The sequence below is a fragment of the Equus asinus genome, chromosome 22 (genome assembly GCF_041296235.1).
Source record: "Equus asinus isolate D_3611 breed Donkey chromosome 22, EquAss-T2T_v2, whole genome shotgun sequence".
NCBI classification, from domain to species: Eukaryota; Metazoa; Chordata; class Mammalia; order Perissodactyla; family Equidae; genus Equus; species Equus asinus.
The window spans coordinates 18,289,706-18,310,913 of NC_091811.1; the positions used below are offsets into that span (position 1 = coordinate 18,289,706).

The following is a 21,208-nucleotide window of genomic DNA, read 5'->3' on the forward strand; positions in this document are numbered from 1 at the left end:
TGCTAACCACCAGGCCTCTTCTAGAGCAGTGGGAGGTGAGAGCCTGGCCCAGTGCTCTAACCTGGGACCAGATGGTGGAAGGTCCGGACATCACAGCTATCACTGAGAAATCTGGGTCAGTTCTCTGGTTTGGCCACCAGGGGTCATTTTTCCCCTGTAAATCACCATCTGGAGAGATCACATAAAGACATACACAAAAGGCTTTTTCCAAACTAAAACACAGAGACATACACAGGAAAACCCTGACACTGTCACACACACACACACACACACACACACAGAAACGTACAGCATTGAGAGACAGGGGGACAGAAATGTGTACAGGACACATGCATGACAACAACTCCCTTACTAATGTCAAGGTCTCAAGATGTCATAGTGCCAAGTCTGCAGGCCCTCCCAGCCCCCTGACTCCAACTCAGTAAAGAGGGAAGGAAACAGTAGGTGGCCCAGAAACTCCTTCCATCTCCCTGGCCTCCAGCTTGCTAAGAACAGCCAGCCTATTCCTGTCCTCCCATCACACTCTTACTTCCCGGTAAACTCTTCTTTCCTGTCTGTGGCAAGGTTCCCTCTTCCCTCCCCAGAGAAGCCCCACCCCTTCCTCCTGTTCCACCCCCACCTCAGGGCTGCTGCTCCAGGAAGCCCAAGGTAGTGTGCCATTGGGTGTGCAGCGCCTGCCAGCCCCCCCAGGAAACCCCAAGCCTTAAGAACAATTAGCAGTTGACTGTTGAGCACTGTCCTGGTCCTACAGTAATAAAGAACAGTGTATATAATGCCCTGGGAAGAAGTTACACATGGTATAGGTACAGCTCTCAATGTGTGATCTGGGGACCGACTCTTTAAGGAAGCCCGCGAGGTCAAAACTATTTTCATACTACTACTACTACTAAGATGTCGTTTGTCCTTTTCACTGTCATTCTCTCACAAGTACACTGTAGAGTTTTCAGAAGCCTCATGAAATGTGATGACATTTTTGCTCTTGCAGCTAATGGAATGTGTATTTGTTTTAAAAACTTGTTAGTTTTAATTTCTAATATGGTAAGTACCAAAAGAACAATTTATAAGCAAAAGCTCTCTGGACTCCTCAATTTTTTTTTTTTTTTTTTTGAGGAAGATTAGCCCTGAGCTAACATCTGCTGCCAATCCTCCTCTTTTCGCTGAGGAAGACTGGCCCTGAGCTAACATCCATGCCCATCTTCTTCTACTTTATATGTGGGACGCCTACCACAGCATGGCCTAGACAAGTGGTGCCATGTCCGCACCTCGGATCTGAACCGGTGAACCCCGGGCCGCCAAAGCGGAACTTGCGAACTTAACTTCAGCGCCACCAGGCTGGCCCCTGGAATCCTCAATTTTTAAGAGTGTAAAATGGTCTGAGATCAAAAAGCTTGAGAACTGCTACTTTAGTACAAAGAATTTTCCCCTTATTCTAGATGAAGCAGCAGACACAGAGAATTTAGGACCTAGAATGGAGGTCTCAAAAAGGGGGTGGGGTGGAAGGAGAAGGGACCACCCAGAAAGAACAGGGACCACAATCTCTGGAAGGAAAAACCCTGTAACTCAGTTTTGCCCAGCCCCCAACCACTCCATGCTGGGTGTCAGGTCTAAATTGTTACAAGTCACTAAACAAGAAGGAAACAAATTCTGTCCATATCCAATACACTCTTGTATTACGCCTTAATACTGGGCAGGGGAAGCCCAAGCGGGAATGCAAGTGGGCGGCATCCATGGCGATAAGTCCGCTGTGGTCCACCTAAATCCAGATTACACATTTTCTGCTCCATCTACCAGCTCTCAGTAGTGCTTCACGACCCCTCAAGGGCATTTCATCCAGTCTTCTGCCTCTGCGTAGGCAGGCTCACAGCATCACCTCCTACCTACTGGGACGGGATCCTCCCCATGGTCACTATCACCACCAATTTAAAGAAGACATTTCCACCAGCACCCTTCCTTCCCTGTGCCCCTTGCTCCCACACGCTGTTCTCTTCTGCATTTATGAGCTGTAGCTGCCACCCAGAAGTCCAAATGCCCAATCCACCTCCCTCACGTGCACACGCTGAAAGTCTGCATGTGAGAGGTGCGATCGGGTAGGGATGGCAGGTGACTGCGCCATAGCAGGATCAGTGCGTTCAGAGGGCCGAATCTTCCGGGCGCTGGGTAAAGGGCCTCCCGGGGTTGAAGGGCCTGAGCAGCTCCTGGCTGGCGGTGAGCGGCCCAGTGGTGCGGATGGTCTCAGTGGGCCGTTCAGCGAGTGTCCCCTGAGCACCGTTGGTGGCCAAGGTCCTGGCCCTGAGCGGAGTGCCCAGGCCGCGCAGGGTGTTGCGGAAACCGTCGGCGCTGAAGTAGTACACCAGCGGGTCCAACACGCAGTTGGCGCTGGCCAACAGCACCATCACCATCAGCACCGAGCGCACCTGATCGCGGGCCGCGGTGCTCGCCACCACCAGGTTGCTCCGCAGCAGCCCGTAGACTGCCAGCGTGGCGTTGTAGGGCACGAAGCACAGCAGGAAGATGACGAGGTTAGCCAGCAGGAGGCGCACGGTCTTCCGCCGCCGATGGCTCTGCGTGGCGTCGAACCGCGCCAGGGTCCAGAAGACCCGGCCCGACGAGTAGACCACCGCCACTAGGGGCAGCAGGAAGCCCAGCGCCTCCGCCAGCAGCACGAGCGGCAGCAGCCTGCTCTTCCACAGCTCGTCGCTGAAGCTCTCGAAGCACAGGCGCACCGGGCGGCCACGGTAGCTGCAGGTCGAGGGCCTGTGCACGAGGATGATGGGCACGGCGAACACCAGGATGAGCGCCCACACGCCGAGGCATAACAGCCGTGCCACGCGGGGCCGCCGCAGGTGGCGCAGCCGCAGCGGGTGCACGATGGCGACATAGCGGTCCACGTTGATGAGTGTCAGGAAGATGCAGCTGCCGTACATGTTTATCTGGAAGATGGCGCCCGCTGTCTGGCACAGGAAGTCCGAGGAGGGCCAGTAGTGCAGCGCGTAGTAGGAGAGGCGCACGGGCAGCGAGAGGGTGAAAAGCAGGTCACTGGCTGCCAGGTTGCACATGTACACGCTTACCACGGAATGCACGCGCAGCGCGCGCAGGAAGACCCAGAGGGCCAGCGCATTGAGGGGGAGCCCTGCGGCCAGCACCAGGCTGTAGCCCACCATGTGCAGGCGGTGGGTGGGCCGGTGGTCAGGGCACAGGGTAACAGAGTCATTGGTAGAAATGTTGGCCAATGAGTTGGCCAACATCCTGCCAAAGTGTGAGGAGGAGCTAGGCTGGGGGCATCATGGGGCACACTAGGGTCCCAGCATCATGTTCATCACCAGGGTGGGGCCTGGAGGCTGCACAGAGCCAGTCCCAGAGCAAGCAGAGGCAGAGCATGGGAATGTGGGCTATGGCTGCAGCCCCAGATGGCTGCCAGGGGGTGGATGCCTTTGGTCACAACTTCATCAGCAGTGGAGACCTGGAATACAAAGACGTACCAAAAGTCAAGATTATGCAAGGACAGGGCCAAGGACACAAGTGTTTATCTAGCTAAATTGGCTGGCCTCTGGAGTCTTTTTTCAGCCTCACATCTTTTCCTCATCTTCCCTGCGGCCAGAATAGCTTTCTGCAGCAGGGCTGTATAGCACAGTGTTAAATGCCCAGGCTCTGGAGGCAGGCTGCCTGGGTTTAAATTCTGGCTTTGTCAACTTGCCTAGCTTTTGCCCTCGGAAGAGTGATTTAATCTCTCTGAACCTCATTTTCCTTACCTGCACAGAGATAAGCCCAGAGGAAAAAAGGAGAAGGGGTCCTTCCTTCATGAGGTTGTTAGATTAAACGAGATGATGTATGCAAAAGTGCTTAGGTTGCTGTTATCTAATAATACCTCTCCCGTCCTTCCTTTCTTTCTTCTACCAATGCTTCCTGAGCCTTTAGAAGGTTCCAGGAATGTTCACAGCAGTGAACACAACAGAAGCCTTGCCCCTACCTACTGTGCATTCCACCGAAGGGAGACATAGTGAAGTGCAAATAAACAGGTACCATGTCAGGCGGGGAGCAGCGCCACGGAGCACCTCCCCCGGAACAGGTGTCCTGCTGGCTCCCCGTTATCTACAGAATAAAGTTCAAGCTCCCGTGTACAGTGCAAACTCCCAGCCTCACTCATCACATCCACCAATGCTCCTTTGTGGGCTGGGTTTGTGGCCAGAGCAACCCGGGCTCAGCCTGATTGTCTGACCTCTCTCTCAGTTTCTTCGTCTGTAAAGTGGGGATAATAATATAATGGGGGGTCTCCCAGGCTGATCGCACACCAGCATAGTCCTGCCAGGCAGGGGAAGGCCCTGTGGGTTGAGCTTCCTCAGATGCTGCCCTGGAGGGTCTGATTGGGGAGCTTCTCAGATGGGGTGCTGTGATGGGGGGAGACGGTGGTTTGGCAGTGAGGGCTCAAGGGGAGCTCTAAGCCCAGAGAGCGGGGCAGTGTGGCGAGGAAGTACCCCCGCTGAGAACGCTGCTGGAGAGAGCAGACCACAGCAGCTGCAGTCCTCAGGCAAAAGCTGACAGAGAAAAGATATGGCCAAGAGGTAGAGGAGCCAGAGGACAGGACAGGGTCTCAGCTTCCCCCCTTCCTTAATGCTATAAGGTCACAGAAGCTACCTCTCCATGGCAAGCCCCAGATGACATTTATTTTGTGTGTGTGGTAAAACAGACATAACTTAAAACTTACCATTTTAACTATCTTTTTTTTTTTTTTTTGAGGAAGATTAGCCCTGAGCTAACATCTGCTGCCAATCCTCCTCTTTTTGCTGAGGAAGACTAGCCCTGAGCTAATATCCATGCCCATCTTCCTCTACTTTCTATGTGGGACACCTGCCACAGCATGACTTGCCAAGCGGTGCCATGTCCACACCCGGGATCCAAACCTGTGAACCCTGGGCCGCCAGAGTGCAATGTGCGAACTAACCGCTGCACCACTGGGTCAGCCCCTTAACCATCTGTAAGTGTACAATTCAGTGACATTAAGTACATTCACAATGTTGTGTAACCATCACCACTATTTCCAGAACTTTTTCAACATCTCAAACAACAACTCTATACCCATTAAACAATAACTGCCTATTCCCCTCCCCGCTCCTTCCATCCCCTGGTAAACTCTGTCCTACTTTCTATCTCTATGAATTTGCCTGTTCTAAATACCTCATAGCAGTGGAATCATATAACATCTGTCCTTTTGTGTCTGGCTTATTTCACTTGGCATAAAGTTTTCAAGGTCCATCCATGTCGTAGCATGTATCAGAACTGCATTCTTGAGGCCGGCCCAGGGGCTCAGTGGTTAAGTGAGCACATTCCGCTTCAGTGGCCTGGAGTTCGCCGGTTGAAATCTCAGGTGCAGACAAGGCACCGATTGGCAAGCCATGCTGTGGTAGGCGTCCCACATATAAAATAGAGGAAGATGGGCACGGATGTGAACTCAGGGCCAGTTTTCCTCAACAAAATAGAGGAGGATTGGCAGATGTTAGCTCAGGGCTAATCTTCCTCAGGAAAAAAAAAAACAGAACTGCATTCTTTTTTAAGGCTAAACAATATATCCCATGGTGTATATACATATACATATATATCACATTTTGTTTATCCATTCATCTGTTGATGGTTACTTGGGTTTTTCCACCTTCTGGCTATTGTGAATAATGCTATGAACACGGGTGTCCACATGCCATCTTAGGGAGAGAAGTTGTCTGGAGACACTCAGCCGTTATCCCAACATACTGGACTTACTCCTTTCAAAAGGAGCTGCTTAAATTCTTACCTGGAACCTAGATAACTCGGACTATAACAAGTTTTCTTGTGGGTTTTTGGATCATTTGTTCTCCCTGCAACCACAACTACCAGCAATTTAAGACGTGTAAGAGGTATAGTAGAACAGTTAAAGGAAATAAACACTTTCTCTGCAAAATACCATTGTCAACAATGAAAATAATAATAAAAGATGTTTAAACATGGGGCCAGCCGGTGGCATAGTGGTTAAGTTCATGTGCTCCGCTTTGGTGGCCCAGGGTTTGCAGGTTCAGACCCCAGGCACGGACCTACACACCACTCATCAAGCCATGCTGTGGTGGCGTCCCATGTACAAAGTAGAGGAAGACTGGCAACAGATGTTAGCTCAGGGCCAATCTTCCTCACCAAAAAAAAAAAAGCCTTAAACATGCTGAAAAGCAAATAAAACCATGATGTCTTCCTGGCACACACCTCACCTCCCGTGCTCCTTTGCTCCAGTCACACCAAACTAATAATAATTTTGCACATACCTTATGTTTTCAAGACTCTATCTTTGCCCATGCTGTTTCTTCAACCTGGAGAGCCCTTCCTCCCACTTTCCGCCTGGCCCACTCAGTCATCCCTTAGAGCTCAGCGAGGCCTCTCCTGACTCCCTCCCTCCCTCGTCCCTGCAAGGCAGATGTACTCTCCCCACTGGCACTTCCACTTGCTGTGCAGGTTTGTCAGAGCTGCTCCCACCTGCACGGTAATTGGCTGTTCTTAAGTCTGCCTCTCCCACTAAACTGTGAGCTCCTTGAGGGAGGGGCTGTGGACGGTGACTTATTCGTCTCTGTATCCCCAACAGCTACCTCAATAAATGAGTGAAAAATCACAGCTATCATTTACTGATCATTCACCACGTCCCAGGTATTTCATATGCACCATCTCTAATCCTTCCAACAGCCCTTCGAGGTCGGCGTTTATCTTCATTTTTACAGGAAAGGAAACAGAAGCTCGAGAGCTCAGTCAGTGAGGAGCAAAGTCAGGATTCAAACCCAGGACCGCCTGGCTCCAAAGTCCAAGCTGTCCCGGGCTGCCTCCGACAGGAGTGGACGGCTGGATGTGAGGATGGCGGCCGCCCGGGCACTTGCCCTTTTACAGCCGCCTATATGAAATCTGTGCCCACAGATACATTGTTTGACTTCCTCATTTGTCCAATTGAAACACATACTTTTTAATAACCCACTTCCTTCTTTGTCCCACTTCCAACACTGGTAACCCTCTCTCTGTCACACACACACAATATACCCCTCCTTCTGATCTCCCCTTACCTACTTCAGCTCTTAGTTTGCTGCTTTGAACTCCTCATGTTGTGTGTATTTGTTCCATTTCCCCAACTAGATGGTAAGGTCTGGGCTGGGGACCACATCTCCCACTGCTTTTCTTCCCAAGCTCACTCGCACCTCTCTCTCTACTTAGCAGACCCCTGGGATACTCACCGGCTGCCCCTGCCCCTGCCCACCCATTCTGTAATCCCGTTATCATCTCTCTCTCAGTCCAGTCAACTAACTGCTGCTTATCACACTCCTGACTCTCTTGTCCACATGAATAACTCACTTGGGAAAGGACCACGGCCCTTAAAAGGTCTGTTTGGAAGCAGCTTGCATTGAAATTTCAACAACAGGGCCAGCCCGGTGGCGCAGCAGTTAAGTTCGCATGTTCCGCTCTGGGAGCCCGGGGTTCACTGGTTCGGATCCCGGATGTGGACACAGCACACCATGCTGGAGGAAGATGGGCACGGATGCTAGCTCAGGACCAGTCTTCCTCAGCAAAATAAGAGGAGGATTGGCAGCAGATGTTAGCTCAGGGCTAATCTTCCTCCAAAAAAAAAAATTTCAACAACAGTTTACACTATAATTACAATAACACTTTATCATTCTTAAGCATTACTTGGAGAATCAACAGCTCCCCACAACTGGGAGGCACATACTACACACTGAATGAGTGAATGAATAATTATCTTCCAAGAATCCCAAGTCTTCCTGTCAACAAAGTTACAATGTTAAACAGACCAAAATGCATTAGGTGAGCTGCTACTTAAAGTTAGGAATCCTCCCGTAAAGCAAATGACGATGCTCTCCTTACTCTGTTCCAAAAGGGAGACGTCCTGGCATTTCTTTATAGTGGAGCCTATTTGTCAAAAAGTCACCCCTTTCTGACAGACTTGCACAGAATGGCCCAAGCTGAGTGTGGAGAGCTGCCAGGCCCCTGCCCTGGTCCCCACCCCATCCGCCTGCTTCCCTGGGGCTCCTGTCAGTGGAGCTGAATGGGCACAGCGCCAGGCCAGATGGCAAAGATGGGAAAAACTGCCAAAAAGGAGGCAAACAGGAAATGGAAGGAGGGCTCTAGATGTGGGGGAGGGGCAGCCAGGCCCTCTCCCCAGTCCTGTCTTGAGAAAGAGGTCAGGTTGTGGGGAAAATATGGGAAGCCAAAAACACAGCAGCTGCCCCAAAAAAGAACAGACACTGGGGTTTCATTCCACCATGGAGAAGGAGAGACACGGAGGCCCACATCAGCCCAGTACCATCGACACATACTGACGTGGTAACATAAGTATACCATTATACACACGTGCAAGGACACACAGGCATATGTACACTAAGGGATGTGCACACAAGATCCCTAGCAATATGCAAATGAATGTAAATACACTCCCTGTAACACTCAAATATGTGCATGCACAGAGGCACGGACAACTGGGCCAGAGGAGGAAGAGAAGCAGGCACAGCCCCTACCTGAGGGACAATATCCTCACACAGACACACATAGAGTCAGGCAGCTTTCGGAGCACACACACATGCAGATGTGCATAAACAGATCCCAGCTCCAAGGCACTGAGGGGCAAGGAAGGCATCTACACATGGAGGCACCGGGGACTGCCCATTCCACGTCACAGCCCTCCACACCACTCACACACCAGAGCACATGCAGCCATCCTCCTCCCCCGTGTTTCCAACCTCAGCTGCCCACGTGCACATCCCGGGCCCAGGTTCTTTACGTCCTCAGGGCCTCTAAGACATGTCCCATTGCCCTCTGAGCTGGGCTGGGCACTGCTCTTTGCTGAGATAAGCCAGAGGGGCAGGGCTATTTTCTGCCACAGGCAGGAAGTGAGAACGAGACAGTAACAGTGGGCAGGAGGCTGGATCACGATCATTCCCCTGCTCTCCTCCACACAAACTGCCCGTGGCTTCTACCCTTCTGGCGTCTGACCAACAACGCAGAGGGGAGCTGAAGAGAAAGGAACAGGCGATTAGGGACAATGATGGGGGCAGGGAGGGGAAAAGAATGCCTGCGCTTTGTCCAGCTTCCTCCTGTCTCCCATCCTCTCCAGGTGCTTCCCCCACCATCCAGCACATTCACCAAATTCCTTGCTCTTTCAGCACCCCCTCTTTTTAGCAATTCACACCATTCAGAATTTTGAGAAGAAGGAATCTGACATCTCTTCATCCTCCTTGCCCAAGAAGATGGGCTCTACAATAGCCCCAACCTCATTTTAGATTCTGGAGGCCACAGCTGGAGGCAGGCCCGTCAGCATCCCACCTCCTAGGGCGCTTCACCCAAAGCCCACTTCCTCCGCGCTGCGCTCAGGCAACCTGGGGAGGATGCAGCCTCAGCCACAGGCAGGCTGACTTACAAAGACCTCTCAACATCCGTATACTCAGACTCCCCAAATGAATGCAAACTGCTGAGCTGCCAGAAGCTCAACACAGTTTAAAGGCTTTGTGAACAGCTCTGTCCAAGAGCAACTTTGGGGACACCGATGAATCCTGCTCACCAGCTTGTCCTGGGTCTGGGGGGTCTGTGGGGTGGAGGTAGCATGAGGTGACCAGGCTGAGGGGGCGGCCTCCTCCTGCCCCAGGGACCACGTTCTTCTCAAGGAGAGGAGCCTCTCTGGCCAGGCCCCGGGGTGTCGTGTCTTATTTCCATCCCCCCTCCTCCCTGGTCCAGCCCTGCTCTGCTTTCTCCAGCCAAAATTCCCCCTCCAGCCTCTCCCCTGCCTTCCCCACCTGAGCCTGTCTCTTTCTGCCTTTCCAACATCATCCTCAACCATGTCTTCTCCCTCCCTGGGTATTCTGACCTTCTGTCTCTCAACACTTTTCTGGGAAAAGGCAGAAAGCAAAGGCAGCCTACAGCTCAATAGTCTCCTCGATGTATGATGTTACCTCGCCACCTGCACATCTCCCTCCACCCTGTTTTCAAGAGCTAGAAAAGAGGAAATAATGTCCCAATCAAGAGAAGTCACTCAGACAGGATGAGCCTGCACAGCCATGTGCTCTCAGTGGTCTGTGTGCATCTTGCCCCTGCTTTGGGGCCTGGCTGGGTCCCGCTGCCTCAGAGAAATCTCCTGGAGCCTTTTGGCCTCCTTGGCTTTGCTCTAAACTCAGGCAGGACATTCTTTGCCCCTGCTTTGGGGCCTGGCTGGGTCCCGCTGCCTCAGAGAAATCTCCTGGAGCCTTTTGGCCTCCTTGGCTTTGCTCTAAACTCAGGCAGGACATTCTTTGCCCCTGCTTTGGGGCCTGGCTGGGTCCCGCTGCCTCAGAGAAATCTCCTGGAGCCTTTTGGCCTCCTTGGCTTTGCTCTAAACTCAGGCAGGACTTTCTTTGCCCCGTTGCCTTCAGCTCTCATCCTTTTGGCCGTCTCCCTCACTGTGGGTTTGGCCATACAAGGTCTCCGTGTTGCTGGGCTATGTGTGGGGGTGACAGGTGGGGACAGCTGACGGCAGCAGACAGAGCCGGGCTTTCATGTCTCTGTGGCCAGGAAGTGAGACTTTTCAGGAATGAGAAAGTTTCTCCTTCCCTCTCCATCCTTGCCTCCATCTGCCCTTAGGGCTACGATTTTAGCTCACCCTAAAAGAAGCTGGAGATACAACCTGGTGGGAGGCCCCCATAAATATGGGTAATAGGTAGGCAGCTGACCTTGTGGGTGTGATGGAATGGTATCATGAGGCCTTGCCCACCCTCAAATATTTCTCCAACCTGTGCTCAATATCTGAAATGTCATCCCTTTCATGCCACTCCTGAGCCACATTCTATCAGACCCGTAGGGACATTCGAGACCATCTCATCTAATCCTCTTCTATGGATGATCACACTGGGTTAAGGCAGTGGGTCTCAAAGACCCCACGAAAACACGCTGGTTAGCTGCGAAGGGACAACAATGGGAACACATCTGTGCCAGTGGACCCCGTTCGTGGAGTGTAATCAGATTCACTGTCCTCGAGCAGAGGGCCTGGCCCTTGGGGGTGAGTGGGTGTGGGGGTTCAAGTTTTAACTGAGAGAGGGAAAAGGTTGGGAACTGTCCCTGGAGGGCCTCAGTGGCCTTGGGAAACCCAGGTTCAGCATGACAGGGGCCTAAAGCGTTAAGAGGGGAGCCCAGCATCCCCGCGATGCCCCAGTGTGGGGGCTTCAAGCTTCCAGGGGCACTGCAGGCTGTGCCCTCTGTTGGAGAAGGTCCATCCGTCCGAGGCAGCCCCCTTTAGCTTTTTACTCTATTCCTAAAGGTCTTTTAGGGCCCAGGGCTCACCCTCATCTCCATCCCCACCCACCTTCCCCATTTCTAAAGAAGGGGTGCCGGCCCTTGTGAGGTTCAACCCCACTGCTGAGCCCCCATACCTGTGCTCCCTGTCGCTCTGCCGCTGCCCAGCCGCTTCCGCTGCCTGCTCTGGGCTGGGCTGGGCTGGTAGGACCTGCTCCTGGGGCGGGTGGGGACACACCCACCTCGGCAGATCTCAGCAAATCCCAGTTCCTTGCACTCACCCAACCCCGTAGTGGGCAGGGAGAGAGAGAGGAGGAAGCAGTGCCCTCAGAAGCCTTCACGGACTGGCCAGAGAAGAAACCCCAGCAGATAATGGCACTTAATCCAAGCCCCAACTCTTGCCGACTAACGACTGCCCCCACCTGTCACTCACGCACTCCCCACAGTTTCCAGGAAGCCTACCTGGCACACCCACCCACCACCGCCAGATGACTAACCCCCTAGTCTCCCCTGGGTATCTCTTTCTTATGGGTTCCGGTAGATGGTTTCGCTCTTGCCATTATGGCTTATACCTCATCCTGCCCAGGGCCCCTCTGCGTGCCAGTGTCTGCTGGGCCCTCTCTCATGGCAGAGTGCATTCAGCTCCTCCATCACAGGGGTTCCCAAGCTGGTCGGCTCCTCCTTGCCTCTATTTCCCCTGGGCAGTGAGCTGGGGGTGGAGTGAGGTGGGGTCAGGGGAGAGCCGCTTGTCTCCCTATCCTGGGGCTGAACCCCTCGTCTTCTGTATCAACAGGGCTGGGCATATTGTCCATGCTCAATACACAAAAACAACTTCAAGATTTTTTAGTGGTAGGTGAAAAAGGATATTGTGGTCAAATGAGTTTGGGAAATACCAGGTTAAACAGGTTTCTCTATTACAGGGGTTCTCAGAGCCTTTAACATGCCATGGAAAGACTGATCACACGTTGATAAGGGAAGCTGGGTTAAGGGTGCATGAGGTGCATTAGACTTTCTATATTTGTGCATATTTTAACTTTTCCATGATAAACAAATTTTTCTTTTAATGCCGTTAATCGCTGTGAACCTATAGAAGAGGGAGAGATTGTACAGTTTCCCAACACACGTGTCTCCAGAACACACTTTGGGAGATCCCAAATTATTAAAAGCCACTGCTGGAGTCACACCTCAATGTAGGCTGTCAAGATGCAACCACATCAACATTCAGGTCATCTGGCCCATTGCTTGAGGTCAAATCAGGGGTTTCCTGAGCTCCAGTTGTTTCCTCCCTCCTGATAAAGTACAAGTTCTGCCCTATTTCCCTGGGGTTGGTCCCCGTGGACATGATCTCAGTCAGGCTCTGGCCTTTATCCTCCAGAGGGACAATCCTGCACTCACATCTGAGGTCATGGGGCCCAGGGCTTCAGGAATGAAGACATACACGCTCTCACAGCCCACAGGATCCCTAAGACCCCAGCCATGGCCTTCTTCAATCCAACTCCCTGCTTCTTAGGGCGTCTTCTCCCGGCAAATAGCTGCTCCCCTGAGTACCATTCCCATCAGGTTCTCTCACCTGCAGATGGATCCATAAACCTGGGGGAGGGGAGAAGGGGGTGTCGATTCCCATAGGGTAGGGTGGCAGTGCTGAGGATAAGATCGTAACTAAAATAGGCCACACAGGTTGAAAATAAACACTTTATGTAAGGACATCCTTCAAGGTGGGTGGAGTTCCCCTCATGGATCTCTCTGGGACTGCTGCCCCAACCCAAGGAAAACATGAGTAGGGGCCAGGTAAGAGACTCATAAGGGGCAGCCTGGAAGCAAAGCAACAGATGGGGTCTAAAGGTGATGGCAAATGTGGAAAGGTTGGGCTGGGGTGGGGACAGGACAGACCCCAGCTCATCCGGCTTGGCCTAGAGTCAAGGTGCTAAACTCCTGGCTCCATTGAAGCACAAGGTCCTCACTCTTGGCCTGACTCAAGATATTGTAAGTCTCATTCTGCAGACAGCGCATGCGGGACACCTAGACAGGGATTGGATACACACAGCTTGTGTCACAGAGTCAGGAGCCAGAGGTATGGAGGCAGGGAGGTGTCAGAAGTCCCACAAGAATCAGAGGCAGGTGGGCACCGGCACAGGGCAGTAGAGGGGAGAAGGAAGGCAGATGCTGGTTTTTAAAGCTGCAAGAGACACCAAGTAGCCCAACCCCCTCCTTTCAGCAATGAGGAGGCTGAGGCTGGAGGAGGAAGTGACTTGTTCCAGACTTGGTGAGAAAGAGCTGAGCAGACTGAGACCTCAATAGCCAATTCCAGACCCAGCTTGGGGGGAGGGGTCTTCCTGTGGTGCCTCAGAGCCCTCACCTCTTATCCGCAACATCCCTTCCTGACCCCTCCGGCCCCTCCGGCCTGGGAGGGCCTTGCTTACTCCAAGCCCAGAGGAGTGGAGGAGAGAGCTCTGGGCTAGGGGCTGGCGGGCTTGGAACAGACCCGCCTGTGGTGACTGATTGAGGGGCTGGTGGAGGAGGAAGGGGCGGGGTGAGGGGCTCACCTTCTGATGCCGGTTTCTCATCAGACACTGATGGCTTTTGAAGGCACAATAGTTTGGGTACTGCACATAGTCTGTGTCACAAATCTAAGCCAGGAACCAGAGATAGGGAGATGGGGAGGTCTCAGAAGCCTTACAGGACACCAGCCCTCCAGAGAGTGCCCGTAGTGGCAGAAGCAGGGGCGGGGTGTGGCCCTTGAGAACCAGACCTTCCACATGTGGGGTCTCCTCTCTGAGGAAGAGGCCTTTGTCCCCTCACCTTTCCTGTGCCCTCAGTCACAGTTCAGTTGCTGGGAAGAAGCTAGTAGCTGGAGAATGAGGAGTGGCTGCCCTGCTGGTCAGCTTGCTGGGAAAGTAGATGAGGATTGGGGACCTGGGAAGGGGGACACTAAGGAGCCAGAACATTGGAAGGGGGCCCAATTAGTGGTCCAATCTCAGGAAGCCTTCTGGGGATGGGTAAGTGAAGGAGAGGGTAGGAGAATCTCTAATGTGTGACCTTGGGTGAATCACTTCCCTCTGGACCTTGCCTCCATCTACAAATCTAGGGGAGTGACTGAGATGAGATCTGAGACCCCTTCCAGATCTAGGGCCCAGGGATAATGGCTGGGCAGGGGCCTCAGCTCAGCTACCAGCCCTTTCTGAAGCTGCCCCTCCTTTTCCTTGCTTTGATTATTCCTGCTAAGCCCCAGGAGGGAGGGCATGGCTCTCAGCTACAACAGGCAGTTCCACAGGGGAGGTCACTCTGGGGAGAGGGAGCAAAGTGGATTCCACTGGGCAAGGCAAGCACGGGCAGAGGCAGGGAAGGAGCCCATCAGATGGAGGCTGGGAAGTACTGGGCCACAGGTGGGCAGCCCCTCAGGTACCACCTAGTCCTGTGTTGTAGAGATGAGTATAACCTTGGCCCAGAGTGGGAGGGGGCTTGACCAAAGCCCCTCAGCAGGGAGCTGGCAGAGCTGGGACCAGAAGCTCTGGCTCCTGCCTCCCAGTCTTGCGCTCTCCCACCCCTCTGGCTTCCTACTCCTTTGCCAAGCACACTCCTGCTCTATTGCGAGAGTGCCTATTGGAGGGAGGCAGGAGGCCCAGTGAGGACTAGTTCTCAGAAGCCAGGGGTCCAAGCCCCCTTCCACATCCCAGGGCTACCCAGAGCAAGTAACCAAAAGGAAGTGGGGTGAGTGGGGCGGAGCTGAGCTTGGGGAAAGGCTCTGACCTTGGTGGGGAAATCCCCATCCTGGAAGCTAAGGAACTCCGTCTGGAGCCAGCCGGAGACTCGATTATCTTCACAGCCCTTTGTGGCTAGCCGGGCACACCAGAAGTCCATGCCGAGCCCACCGTACAAAGCCAGCCCACGAAAGCGGCCTGATTTTGCGGTCCCTACCTGTGTGGCACAGGGGATGGGGAGAGGCGCACAGCCCTGCCCTCCTGCAGGCCTCCCTTCCCACTGCCCGCTCCTGCCTGGAGCCTGGGGCCTTCCCCATGGCCAGCTGCCCGGCTAAGTACCTGGGTACCGATGGACATGCTCTGGGATGCGAGCAAGGGGCTGATGAAGGGTGTTTTGTGGGAGTTGTCACACCGCTGCCGCTGCAGGTTGGCTTCTGAGAAGCATTGCTCCAGCTTCAGGGAGCAGAAGTCACAGAGGGGACAGGTAGCTAAGTGTCGCCGGCCAAGGCTGTCACAGACCTGAGGCAGGAATGTGGTTGAGAGTTGAGGCTGAGCCTGGTGCGCCTCAGCCCTCCAGAGCCATCTCTGCAGAGCGTCTTTGCATTAAGGCTCTTCTGAAAGCTTCTCTGGCTTTTCTCCCTGCCCCGCTCCCAAGGGTTCCTTCCTCAAGGACCTTGCCTCAGTTCTCTATTTCTTTACCCTCTTCCTGGATGATTCATCTACTCCCAGGTAATCTTCATCTCTCTGCAGGTGACACCCAAATCTTTATCACCAGTTCTCTTCTCTTTCTGGAGCTCCAAATCCTCATTGCCAAGTCCCTGACAGATGTGTACCAACGGGTGACCTACAATCACCCCACCTTAGACTATCTGAAAAGAACTCATAACCCTCCCTTTCCCTCTCTCTGCTCATGACAATGTGAATATTTACAAAGAGCTGACAGTGCTAGGCATCATGACCATAAACACCATATCTCATATAGTCTGGACAAGAACCCTATGCTAGCACAGGTACTAATAATATCTCCATTTGACTGATGAGGAAACTGAGGCTCAGTGAGGCTGAGTAACCTCCTCAAAACCCCATGTTTAATGGATAGTGGAGCTGGGACACAGATCCAGGTCCTTCTAACCCCAAAACCTATACTATACCCAAGCACTTAGGTTCAAAACTTCCAAGTTCTTGAAAGACATTCTTTAGTGTGAAGTTGCCGGTCTCCCAGCTGGACTCTCCGCCCTGACTGAGCATCCTCAGCATCATCAGGAGGGTCTTGCTCAGCAGCATCTCCAGTTAATCCCATCATCCTCCTTCCTCATCCATGGGTACAGCACGTCACAGTGCACAAAATCTCTTAAGTTACCGGTCTCCTCCTTACAACAGCACGTAAAGCAGGCATGATCACGTCCCTGACCAAAGATTGTTGAATTCTTTTCCTATCAAATTAAATACAAGCGCTTCAGACTGCCATTTGGGATTGTTCACATCATGACCCTTGCTATCTCTGACTCCATGTGCTGCTGCTCTTCTCCGGGTAAAATGGGCTCCCTTAACCAAGCCCTAAAATCCAGTGAGCTCCCTGTGACTCCTGAACTTCCTACAATGAAAAAAAAAGCCTCTCTCCAACATCTCCACACTCCCTTTGTAATGCTCGGAATCCCCTAGTGGGGGGAGGGGGCAGGAGCAGTATGCTCATTCTTGGTCCCCCATGAAATTTCTTCTTTTTCTTGCCTCAGAGCCTTTGCATATACTATTCCTTCTACCAGGAACCTTCTCCTAAGCCCCTTCTTTTGCCTTGTTAACTTCTTTTATCTTCAGGTCTCAGTTTTGAAACATCAGTTCCCCTAAGAAGCATTCTCTGATCCTCCCAACATGGACAACAGTCGGGCTCCCATCTGCTCTCTCTGCACTTTGTTATCTATCACAGTGTTCATCCCGTCACACTGTTCTGCCTGTTTCCTTGTCTGTTCCTCCCACTAGACGCTAAGAGGACAGAGGACTGGATCTGTTGTACTCATTGCTAACATCTCACATACCTAGTACAGAGTTGGTGCCCAGTCAATATTTGTTGAGCAGATGGCTGAGTGGATGGCACACTAGCTCTCAACAAACGTTTGCTAACTTGTATTATTTGCAAACTTCAAGGATATTTTCCTGGGAATAGACTTGCTGGGTGCTGAGACTGGAATCTCTCTACAGATCCCTGGAATGGGTTTCTGAACCCTCTGGAAAGAAGAGCTGCATTTAAGGCAAAGCCAAGTATTGAAGATCAAGAGATGACTCAAGCCTAACAACTTAGGGATCCCAAGAAGGAATTCCGGGTGGGAACGGATTCCAGACCAGGTCTTGAGCCTTCCTCCTTTAATAAGCTGGAGATGTACTTCCACAGAAAGAATTCCCACCTGGAGAAATCTCTCTAACGATGATGCCTCATGCTTTCTGTATTCCTGCCCATCCTCCACTCCTAAAGCCTAGTATAGTTCTGAGACCCAGAGGATGCCCAGTGAGCATGTATCTGTTAAATAGCATGGGAACCTACCGACTTCCCGAAACCAAGGGTCTCTTCCTCCATGTGCTGCCAGGCCTTGGCCGTGGGGGTTATGATGCAGGTGTTCTCCACAATCGAGTAGCACAGCACAAGCAAGGCCTCCACGTGTGGCAGCTGCAGGAGGCTGCAAGAAGACAGCGCTGGCTGGTGGGGATGGGCCAGAGGGCTGGGGCAGAAAGCCACATCCACTTTCCCCCTCCCCTTAGCATGCGGTCTTGGTCATACATATTCGGCATGCTGGATGGGGCCTTAGAGGCCTCCTGACAACCAAGTCCTCCTTTTACAAATGAGGAACTGAGGTCCAGAAAGGGGAAGTAACTTCCGCATAGTTGCAGTGCTAATCAGGGCCAGAGACAAGAGGAGAGCCCAAGTCTTGGTGGCTCTAGGCACAGGGCTCATCCCACTACGTCACACAGAGAAGAAGCGTCAGGGCAGTGCTTAAGCCAGTGATGGCCACACAACAGGCGAGGCAGGCAGCCTAAAGCCCAAGGGTCTGAGTGGGTCTGGAGGCCGAAGCTGGGAAAGAGGGCTTCTCATTCCCAAAGAAGGCAGGGGAAGGGGAGGGCCAGCGGGGGAGCTGGAACTTCTTGTACCCGCCAGGGCTTTGGTTTTTCCAGATGGAGTCCTCCTCATATATATCATTCATTGCATCCATTTCCTGGGCTGTTCGAATGAGCTCCTGGATGTTCTCCATCATTATAGGAGTAGACTCCACTTCCCGCACCCGAGGAGTGAAGGAGAAAGGGCTGGAAGGTAAAGATTCAGACTGGAACTTGGGCTCTGAGTCTGTCTGCAGCCGAGGCATGGCCTCCAGTGCCTTCTCTGCCCCTTGTCCTTCCTCCTGCTTTCTCTCCTCCTTCCGCTCCTCCTCTTGCTCTTCTTGCTCCTGTCCTTCCTCCTGCTTGGACTCCTGCCCTTGCTCCTGCTTGTGCTCCTGCCTTTGCTCCTGCTTGCGGTCAGGACCCTGCTCCTGGCCTCCCAGGGACAAGGAGGATTGTAGCAGCTCCTCCACATTGTTGTTAAGCCTCTCGGGCCAGGGCTGGAAGGCCGGGCGCTCTGTGGCTGCAGCACAGTTTGGGAGGGAGGGAAAGAGAATGGAAAGGGATGGTCAGTCAGGTTCTGGCCCCCGAGTGTCTTTGTTCACAGAGGGACACACACAGAAACACAGAGGCAGAGGAAAGCAGCCCAAAGCACACTTATTCACACAGTCAAGTAAAAAACACAGAAAAGAATACAAATATCAAAACAAAGAGTATTACCATGGCGACTGCGGTGGTGGTGGGCTGTGTCCCCTTTCCACCTCCACTACAAGTGCTCCTCTTCCCTAACTGCCACCTCAAACACCACCTTTCGTCCCTCTCACTTAGGAAACACCAAGTGTTCTGAATAGCTACTAAGTAATCCTTTCCAGAGTGAAGACTTCACCTTATAAAAGTCCCAGAGGACTTCCAAAGGCAGGACTGTCTTTGGGAGCTAAGAAAAATGGATTCAGGGCAGAATTGTAAGTAATGTCAGAAGATGTTGGGGCGGGAAAGGCCTAACTTGTATTCATACAAAGCAGGCTCTCCCTTATGTAAATAGCTGCCTGCTGCCACCTCCCACCCAGCTCAACATTCTCCCCATTTCCCTACCACTGATGCCTTGAATCCTGGGCTCTGGAATTTGTGGAAGGCTTGCTGGGAGGGTCTCACCTGTGATGTGGGATGACATGGGGGAGGTCATTGTGGTGGGCGGGATTTCAGGAGAAGTGTCAATCCCCTTGAGACTGTCAGGTGAGAGAATTGAGACTGGCTGGGAGCATCGGACTCTCTGCAAGAAAAGAGGGAAAGTGGGAACGCCTTCCCCAGAGGACGGACTTCTACTCCAGCTTATTCCTCAGTCCCTTTTCCAGCACGTCTCCTCTCACAGTTCCTGGGCAGGGATGAAGGGACATGGTCCCTGGTGGAAGCCTTTAGACCTGAGAAAGAGTTCCCCTGCAAGACAGAACTCCGTGTCTGGGCCACACCCCTGCCTTCACTCTTTTGCATTTGACTTGCATGAAATCATTGATCTGTTAGAAGAAACGGAAGGGCTTATCTCTTTGCCTCTTCCCATCCCTCTTCCCTCTTCTCTTGCAGTGGCAGGACTGTTCTGACAGTCTGAATGCCCAGGTGAGACTGTATTCATATATAATCTGGGCAAATACTGGCAAAAGGGCAGGGAGGGAGGATCTAGGGATGGCCCTCCTGGAGCCCTTCCTCAACTGCTCACAGCCACCACCTCTCCCTTGGCCCTGGGACACCAGATCCAACCTTTGTCCTGGGCCTCACCTTGGCATAGTAGACATGGTTGGAGCAACGATACTGAGTAAACTGGCAGAAGGACTCAAACCAGGAGGCATAGGGGAGGTCAGAGCAGACAGCGCCTGAGAAAGGGCAGGGGTGGAGAAGGTGAACTCCCAAGGGGGAACTCCTTCCCAGAAGGCAGTGGGCTCCTTGGGTCTGGAGAGCGGTGAGTATGGGCTCAGGGAAGATGCCAGCCATACCCCGCCTCTGTCTCAAGTGAGCACAGGACTGCCCCACTAGGTGGGCCCTCACCGTAGGGCCCTCACCGTCGGGCACCAAGCCGTGGTTTTCATATTGGTCCAGCTGGACCAGGGTGGGGTTCCGGCAGCCGTGGGTGGCACGGAGGCGGCAGGTCGTCTCTGCCTTCCAGGTTGGGGTCAGCAGTGCGAAGAAGCGTTCATATTCGGTGGCAGAGAGAGGGCTGCCTGGAGTGGAGGCCGAAATTGAATCCTGGGCTGGGGCAGGTGCCAGAGGCAGGAGCAGCACTGCGGGGCGGGGAACAGAGGGATGGATGGACCGAAATCCAAATCCTGCTCCGGGCCCGGGCAGACCCAGACTGGCAGGGGGGGCCCCGTGTAAACTAGGAACTAGGGGGTGTCTGGCCAGTGCCAAGCAGGATAAGCGGATTCCACGGGCAGGGGCCAAGGTCTGACCCCGGAGGGAGATCGGGGAGGAGCTCAGAAGCTCGGGAGCAAACCCAACGCGACCATCATGAGAAAGCGGTTCAGAAACCGTAAAGGAAGGAAGGGCTCCTGGGGGTCGGAGGGCTGAGGCCGGCAGGAAGACTGAGTAGGCGGGGACCTCTCACCCTTCAGGAGCGAGACTAGGAAGCCAGCGGCCGGCTTCCTCATGGCCCCGGGGGATCCGCCCGCGTTTCCCGGACCGAAACGGCCTCTAACCGCCAAGCCAGAGAGCACCGGCGGGCGCGGGCGAGCCTCAGGGAGTAAAGGCGCGGCCTGGACGTCACAAAGGGCCGGGGGGGGCGGGGCCTCGGGAACGGACGCGGCTCTGTATGGGGCCTCAGGTGTGTCACGTTCCAGCTCCAGAGGATGATGATGGCATATCATGACTCAGGACCTTCGAGGGAGTAGGCCCTGGGTTGTTCTTTATGGGTATTACCGTACTTTACTTCCAAGGTAATCCCATAAAGTGGATCCTATCATTATCCTATTTTACAGATACGGAACGCAGGCTTCGAGAAACAATGTGCCCGATAGGTGGTGAGGCCTCGATTTGAGTAAAGGCAGGGTTCTGGGGCAGGCAGAAATGGAACTACAAAACCAAGTCATGGCCTACCTGGGTAGGAACTAGAAAGGAAGCTTCCAGGAAAGAAATGAGCCAAAGGGGGAAACAGGGGCAGGGTTGAGTGAGGAGCT

The 21,208-nt window shown here is 53.1% G+C and overlaps 2 protein-coding genes across 6 annotated transcripts; both read right to left on the reverse strand.

Annotated features, from left to right (window-relative positions):
• Nucleotides 1-1,010: 1,010 nt before the first annotated feature.
• LPAR5 (lysophosphatidic acid receptor 5) lies at nt 1,011-3,245 on the reverse strand. Its single transcript, XM_044756243.2, has one exon. It carries the CDS (start codon nt 3,243-3,245, stop codon nt 2,130-2,132), a length of 1,116 nt encoding a protein of 371 aa, XP_044612178.1. The 3' UTR covers nt 1,011-2,129.
• Nucleotides 1,011-21,009, reverse strand: ACRBP (acrosin binding protein). Of its 5 annotated transcripts, XM_014866571.3 has the most exons (10): nt 20,641-21,009; nt 20,099-20,317; nt 19,818-19,912; nt 19,200-19,317; nt 18,102-18,570; nt 17,500-17,632; nt 15,303-15,482; nt 15,013-15,180; nt 13,809-13,892; nt 12,946-13,284 (listed from the first exon to the last, which is right to left on the reverse strand). In XM_014866571.3, the coding sequence occupies exons 1-10, from the start codon at nt 20,897-20,899 to the stop codon at nt 13,162-13,164; spliced, it is 1,848 nt and encodes a 615-aa protein (XP_014722057.2). In that variant the 5' UTR covers nt 20,900-21,009; the 3' UTR covers nt 12,946-13,161. The 5 variants fall into 5 exon arrangements, with proteins under 5 accessions (XP_070350358.1, XP_014722057.2, XP_070350357.1 ...); XM_070494256.1 differs by lacking the exon at nt 15,013-15,180; XM_044756241.2 differs by lacking the exon at nt 12,946-13,284 and having other exon boundaries at nt 13,416-13,892.
• Between the last annotated feature and the right edge of the window lie 199 nt (nt 21,010-21,208).

What these genes read in the sequence shown, in the direction of transcription:
- LPAR5 (XM_044756243.2), bottom strand. Translation starts at nt 3,245, where the DNA reads ATGTTGGCCAACTCATTGGCCAACATTTCTACCAATGACTCTGTTACC.
- ACRBP (XM_044756241.2), bottom strand. Translation starts at nt 20,899, where the DNA reads ATGATATGCCATCATCATCCTCTGGAGCTGGAACGTGACACACCTGAG. An exon ending in GCATGTCCATCGGTACCCAG is followed by an intron (nt 15,181 to 15,302) that starts GTACTTAGCCGG and finishes TGTGCCACACAG; the next exon opens with GTAGGGACCGCAAAATCAGG. An exon ending in ATGGGGATTTCCCCACCAAG is followed by an intron (nt 13,893 to 15,012) that starts GTCAGAGCCTTT and finishes TTCCTGGCTTAG; the next exon opens with ATTTGTGACACAGACTATGT.